At 34.8% G+C, this 7,372-nt stretch overlaps 2 protein-coding genes and 1 long non-coding RNA gene across 3 annotated transcripts in view; 2 read left to right on the plus strand and 1 right to left on the minus strand.

Moving 5' to 3' along the window:
• Positions 1-6,869, plus strand: part of ANKRD44 (ankyrin repeat domain 44) — a 125,434-nt gene extending 118,565 nt beyond the window's left edge. Inside the window, exon 29 of the mRNA XM_085299560.1 lies at positions 1,980-6,869. Coding sequence (XP_085155686.1) covers positions 1,980-2,245 — 266 coding nt within the window. The 3' untranslated portion in view covers positions 2,246-6,869. The remainder of the gene's footprint in view (positions 1-1,979) is intronic.
• Positions 6,870-6,948: 79 nt separating this feature from the next.
• LOC146599010 (uncharacterized) lies at positions 6,949-7,273 on the minus strand. Its single transcript, XR_014895157.1, has 2 exons — positions 7,220-7,273; positions 6,949-7,084 (listed from the first exon to the last, which is right to left on the minus strand). It is a non-coding gene; the product is annotated as an uncharacterized LOC146599010 (long non-coding RNA).
• Positions 7,274-7,286: 13 nt separating this feature from the next.
• Positions 7,287-7,372, plus strand: part of PGAP1 (post-GPI attachment to proteins inositol deacylase 1) — a 33,545-nt gene continuing 33,459 nt past the window's right edge. The window contains exon 1 of the mRNA XM_085299561.1: positions 7,287-7,364. Within this exon, the coding sequence (XP_085155687.1) occupies positions 7,287-7,364 (78 nt within the window). The remainder of the gene's footprint in view (positions 7,365-7,372) is intronic.

Here is a 7,372-nt window from a genome sequence, read left to right on the forward strand (position 1 = left end):
TTATATTAAAATGTGTTGTAAACATCGCAGTGGTCCCTTTTACTGTTCATTTTGCATGTACTATCAACAGCTAGTTTTTCTTAATGCTTGAGTGCAGTGGTAACTTGAATTTCCTAAACATGCAAGTGGCACCGGATAGTTCTGACGCCTTGCAGAAGAATTAAGGATTATGCATTCAATCAGCGCATGTTTAATGGGTAGGAAGAAAACCATCAACATATGTTTGATTGTATCACAGTTCATTCTGAGATCAAAACTTGTGTTTTCCAATTGTCTGACCTAATCCAAGATGCGCGTAAAAACTACTGCCTCATAAAATATATGATTAATTAATTAATCTGATAAGTTTGTTTCAGATCTCAATGAAGTCCTTCCCCAAACATATTATATAAAGCCCATAAAAGGGGATCCACACTGTCCTTCTGTATTTAATGTTTTCAAAAATGTCTTCCTGAAATAAGCTAGTCTCTCTTACATTAATGCCTTGAAGTCAGTATTTTAACAATTCAATACCTCCATCTTCCCATATCTGTACAGTAACAATAATACTTATCTATTATTGCGAGACATTTGAGATCTATGGGTGAAAAGAACTAAATGGTGAGTATTTACTATTAACCAAATGCAACTAGGCATACTTGCATGATTGAGCTCCACTGAAAGCATCTGGCCCCAGCCTTGCTGGAGTTAGGGGACAGCAAAAGTGAACCAGACTAGCTTCTAGCCAAAGTTTTACCTTTAAAATTGTACATTCAGATCTAGCTAATTTGCATAAATGTAGTGAGTGACAATTACATTTCAACTTGATACACATCCTATTTTTTTCTTTTTTTGAACTATATAAGCAGTTTAAAAGATAGAGAAATTTGAGTACAATCTTAGCTAAAGAATATTCACATTTGTAGCTCCATGGGAGAAAGGAGTCTGTCCAGGGTATACAGTCATTGCAATTAGTGCTTAAATGGTTTGCTACAAAACTGTGTTCAAGTCTGTCTGCTAAAGTCACGTACACTGCAGGTGTTTTCAATTTACCTAAGGCAGTAGGATATCAGTAGCAGTCATTGCCTCAGATTACTGCTGCTGCAGCATTTGAGATTTTCTGTGAAAGAATTTGTTTGCTTTTCATGTAAAGAAGGATTTGTTGGACTGTCCTGGAATACTACGTAGCAGCCCACAAAACGGATGAGTAGCAAGTATAGTCAACACGCTAGTTTCAAAGATTTGTCACTTCAAACAGGAACCAAGTTAAGCCGCCATAAAGACAAACTGTGATAGCTTCACAGGTCTTTGTTTTACTGATATCTTTATTATATTCACTTTAAATATAAAATGTATGCTGTCCTTCCTGAATACAGTCATTATTCTTTTAACATAACATAAATTTTGGATAATTAACTGTCCATATAATCATACCTGCTATACATGTATCACATGCTCTGGTCTAATTCTTTCCTCTTATAATTTAATTCCTAAATAAATTGCTTTCTGAGTTGAGCAGATACTGAATGGATCAGTCTTTCAAATTGTTTGTTAATTATTTCAAAATGTTTTTAAACTAATACCTTTTACATTCTAACGAAAGTCATTGTTCTCAGAATGAGACTTGTCCAGAAGTACAGAAACTGAAGCCAGTTTCTGTCTCTATTGCTGTATACTTTATGTTCTGTATTTATCATATGGTTTGTGCTGTAGTCCTGTGTTTAGCAAGTGCTTTTATTCATATTGTGAAGTCTGTTTGCTGCCTGTTTTTTTTTAAATAGTGCTTGGTGTGGTCACAGTGATTTAAATACTCTATGAAGTGTGTATTTTCCCAGCATGTCTAATTTTTAATAAGTAACACACCTCTGCTGCCTGGCATGATTGTAACTGAACATACATCTCCTGCTTATGAATTCATCTAGAGATGTATATGAGGAATGCTCAGTGCTATTCTCAATACTCTTAGTACTAACCATTGCCTTGTCTGCATTTGTGCCCAGGTCATACGCCAGCCCTGGCTTGCGCTCCTAACAAAGACGTGGCTGACTGCCTGGCACTCATTTTGGCTACCATGATGCCTTTTTCTCCTTCCAGTTCAATGACGACTTTCAACTTCGTTTGTTTTAAAAAAGACAATTTGGGCAGGACGCATCTCTGCGATGGCTCCAGTATGGGTAGCATTAACTCTTATAGTAAGCCCTTGAGTAATAACATAGGAACAGAGGATGGGTACAATGAAAATGATTCTGATTCTGAAACTTTTTGACCTTTTGTCATTCAAAATTTTTTATTATTTAATTTTACCTTTTTTGTCTCTTTAAAAGGCTTAAATCCCACTGCTATATTCATTATTATTCTTTCCAAATATGTATTGGAAGATTTGCAGTATTGGTAAGAATCAAGCCTTTAAATAACAAACRTAGAGGGATTTACAGGAATACATTCCTATTTAATGTTCTGCAGCTTTTCAGCTTCCTCATGTTTTTTTTAGGCCCTAAGTGCCCCTGTGGAAAGTCTCTACCTCTTATTTTAAGTAGAAAAGGAGAGAATGCCTTTTTCTTTGTGACTGCACAAGTAAACAGGGAATTGTTTGTAAAAAGTAGTTACGTTTAGCTGTACTTTTAGTACACAAATGTATTTCCAATGTAGTTTTTCATAGATTTCAACCATCAACCCTTTGCTCTGTTTGTGTTTCCTAGTTCCAGGGGCTCTGTTAATTAGATAAATTTGTTACATAAACCAAAGGTAAAGTTGTAAATCTTAAAACATCCTGTATTACTTTTCTACAGGAAATGAAACATTTTACATTCTGCATGTATTAAGCACTTAAACGTACAGAAGGCACTTTTTACAGTTCTTAGTTGCAGCACACTGTTAGAAAATTGTACTTGTAAATTCTGAAGGCCAAATGCTACTTGACTCACCATATTTTCCTACAGACATTAGTGGAATCATTTGTGTAAAATGAAAATGACTTGGCCTTTTTTTTTTTTTTTTTTTTTTTTTTTTTTTTTCAATTCAGCACAAATGTGTATGGTTTATTTGCACTACAGAATTAGGGTCATTAGAAGTTTGTCACCTGAGCCATTAACCATGAATCTAGTATCAGAAGAATCGGGTGTAGACAGAGGTATATCTAAAAGTTTATGATGAGTTGCCAACTTAAAGGGATTTTTAATTTTTCTACACTTAAATAACTTTTATTGTAAACAGTATTGAATTTTAAAATACTTTTGTCCGAGTTTGGATTAACAGAACAGAGCAAAGGTAAAGCCGTGAAAGTGTAACACCAAAAGTTGAAATACCAAACGGTAGAAAATATAAAATATATACCATGCAAGTGATTGGCGATACAGGCTAAAAAGCCTATTATCACCACCTTTTTAGAGCAATGTCAACATTGTGAATATGTCTACTCCTTCTGCCAAAGTTTCTAGGTCAAATGGACCCCGATCCTCATCTGCAACAGATGTACAAAAGGAAGAATGAGACTTTAAAAACAAAACCAAACTAAACCAACCAAACAAAAACTATCATGAACTAACCAGCTGTACCAAGAGGACCAAAATGCTTCAGTAACTAAAGACTTTGCTACTTTTCTTTTTCTCTTCAAATGTGAGTGACAGAATGAAGTAGTTTTTCTAAACCGTAAAAATATAAACTTTTGAGATAATTAATAGTCTTGAGTGTATTTTACATTTTATGACACAGGTTTCAAGTTGACAGCTTGACATTTGTAACTGATGATGTGTTGACCACACTTTTTTTTCCAGACTAGAGAAAATGTTCATATACTTTTAATGTAAATGTGCTTATATTTATTTGAAATGAAAAAAATGCCCAGGAAAAATAACTATGGTTTCTTCTTCTTGTTAGTTTTTATGCATCCTATTTGGCATAATGCAAAATGAAGTGTGAATCTAGGCATGGCTGATGGCCTGAGTGGAAAAGGAAGGGCTGATATACTTCAGAAGTTTGCCAGTCTTGTTGCATATCATGCAGAGATGAAGTCCACAGGCTATATTGGTAAAAAGCAGAGGGCAAAACAGCTTTCATCATTTAAGAGCATAAGAAAGAGATCCAAAACCTTGCTAGACAAGAGGAGGAAACTGTACAACTACTTTAAAGAGAGGAAAGGTAGTGTAGCATGGAGTAAAGGTGCAAAAGTTCCAGCAATTCACATGCAGGCTGTCTGCAGGCCTAAATCTGTGCTAGGAGAATGAGAAACAATCCTTAGTACGTATTTTCACCACGGTTACTGAAAAGTAAGGATTTTTATTTTAGTTTCAGTTTTTGGTTATGTTCCACTAAATTGCAATTGTACTTTACAATTGTACTAATAGGCAGATTCCAGTTCTTTAATTAGAAAAATCTTTAACTATATATAAAGTTTATTTTGCCTTGCTAAAATTAAGTATTGTTTCCTTGAACATTAAAAAATTTATCAAGTTTAAATCAAAAACATCACAAGGGATATAGTGTTTCTTAAGGTGAACGTTTCTTTTCTTTCAACCCTGTATTTTCTGTTGTGGAATGACAGTGCATCTAAACCCTGGTTTTCTTCTCAGAAATTAGTACAGAATAACATTTCTATGATTGACTTTGAGAAAAGTATTTTGCTTTTAAAAATTGCAGAATAGCAATAAGCATCTTTCTTAAAGCACTGAAAATACGAGATCAGTTTTTGAAGAGTGGTGTTTTCAGTGGTGTCTGTTTAGAAGTGAATGGAAATCCCAAATTTTGCATCTGTTGTTTCTATGTAGAATGATGGCATGTAAAACAAAATATATGGGAAATGGCTGTCAACTGTCTAGCTACAGAATCAGTGTTTTAATCTTATTTTAACCACAGATGCAGGTGGACTGCTTTGCAGAATTAAAGTCTCACACTTCTATACAGAAAGCTATGCTATCCTACATGAAATTGCTTCATTAAAAAAAAAGTCGTATTTACAAAGAGGAAGTATTGTTTCAAGGAGCCATTTAAAAAAAAAATCAGTATTTTTACTTGCTACCATACAGAGATACTGAAAATATTTCTATATATTTACCATACCAAGTAACTCTCACAACTGCTGCCTCTTAATGATGTGTATAACATATAGAAGCACAAGTAATTACTGAATTTCTATGATCCTTTTAGGAACCAAATCTAAACTTTTACTATTGATGAGACTTTTCTATAAACTATCACTGATTTAAGTATGCAATATTTCAGAAATCATAGAAGAATATATTTTGTTTTGTTAATACCTTAAAGGCATTGGGAAAGTCATGCTTTGAGTATGGTGCACTTAGGAGGAAAACTGTTTTGAGTAGGACACGTGGAAGTATTCAACATGGGCCTATCCCAGAGCTCACATGAGCTACCAGAATCCCTTTACTGTATGGTAGTACATTAGTCTGTAATATAATTTATCACTTGTAGAAATAAATTTGTAATTTAGGACAGTTATTTAAGCATGGGAATAATTTTACTCTTGTAAGTACTCACTTTGCCTTTCTGTGGACTTTTTACAAGAGTAGAGTTAATCAAAACTAATTGTTGCACTTAACCCTGGATCCTGCAATTTACAGTATGTGGACTATTCTGTATCTGCTCCAAATAAAGGGTATTTTGGGATGGGCAGCAGTCTGCCCACCCCAATTCTATTAGCAGTATCGTTTAATCTTGAATTGTAACCACAGTTGCAGATAGAATCCATAGCAGGATTGGGTCCCAGATCTCTCATAAATACTGAGTTACAACCTCTGGACTGCCTGAAATTGCTGTGAAATAGCTCAGGGGATTTCTGTTCATCGCTACTAAAAGGGCACCATAATGTGTTTGGTACTTTTATGCAGTAAACAACTGCCAGATTATTAAATTAGAACAAACACATAAAATGAATTGTCTATCYGTTGTACTGTTGAGAAACTTGGTTATGTATCTTGAGGATGATTTTAAAAATGTTGTGATTTTTATTCTTAGTCATGTAAGAAATATTAGAGTGCCTTTTTATATTTGTGTATTCTGAAACTGTTTTGTGAAACTTGTCTTTTTTCATTTGAGTGTTACAAAAGCAATATATTACCAGTAAATTTTCATTTCAAACCTTCTTTGAATGTATAAAGTGTTTCTTCTTTTCATATGTTTTACCTGCATTGAAATGAAAATTAATATGCTAAATTTCTATAGGAATAATGTATAATTTTGCAGTGCTGAAAATGCTTTCTTATTATACAAAAAGTAAACTTTAGATCAGTGTTATAGGAAAGGGCGTTTTAAACTAGTGACAATCTCAGTGTGTGTATAAAATGTAATTTTATGCGTTTCTTATGCAGTGATCTACATATTAAAGCCAATATCTTATGTTTTRTAGGTTTTGTCTTATATTTTATGCTTTAGCATGTGCAATATATCTTTACAAACCATGGTGATACGAATCTGGTGCCAGTGTTATATTTTGCATAACATATTTGTAATAAACAATATAAAATATTGTTTGACAGTTTTGGTGGGGTTTTGTTGGTATTGTTTGCTTTTGTAAACTGAAGTTTAAGGACTTCAGTAAATGTTATGTACAAAAAGAGGAAAAAGACTTATTTCAGTGAATAATAATGACTTGGAATCCAACCTGAATCTTCTCAAGCACAGTTTATTAACTTTTTTCAACTACTGAATGCTGTATTAATGTAATGAAGAACCCTAACTGTAAACTACTATTGAAATGCATTCAGATGGTTATTTTTACAAATAAAAATGGTACAAATGTTGTTGGAAAACTGAGTAATTTTATTTTAGAAGAGGAGGAGAATGCTCAAGTGTTTAGTGTGACAAAAAAAAGATGTAAATGCAGTTTTTAGGTGTTTTTACTTTGTATTTTATCTTATTAAACTACTTTTTGCCTTAGTAAGTGGATGCCAGTTTTTCAGCTACATGGACGGGAAGCTGAAGCAATAAGGTAGAACACTATTGCTTTCTTTCCCCCCCCCCAATATATTAAATACTTTACTGTTAATTCGCTCTACGTAGTAGCCCCTCCGAGTCCCGAAGTTGGGTGCCCTATGCATCGAGGTAGGAGGCCGTCCCATGCAGCTCGAAATCCAGTAAGTCGCTACAGTCCCTAATTAGGGAAAAAAAAAAAAAAAAAAAAAAAAAAAAAGTCGTTAAGTGCTTAGTGTTTAAGGCATAATGGATATTTTGATTATAAATTCTAACAGCTGCTAGTAACCGTGTACCGTCCCGGCTGCCCGCTTACCAGCGCGGCCGAGGCGCCCCCTCCCGCCCGCGCCGCCGCCGCGGGGCGGCTCCCTGCCCTCCCCGTAATGGCGGCCGGCCTTACCTCGGCCTTCCGCCCAGCCCGCGACCTCCCCAACATGGCGCCCGCGCCCGTGGGCGGCCAGGTTGTGGC

This window comes from Rhea americana, unplaced genomic scaffold, assembly GCF_003343005.1.
Source record: "Rhea americana isolate MKP2758 unplaced genomic scaffold, rheAme1 scaffold_15, whole genome shotgun sequence".
Classification (NCBI taxonomy): Eukaryota; Metazoa; Chordata; class Aves; order Rheiformes; family Rheidae; genus Rhea; species Rhea americana.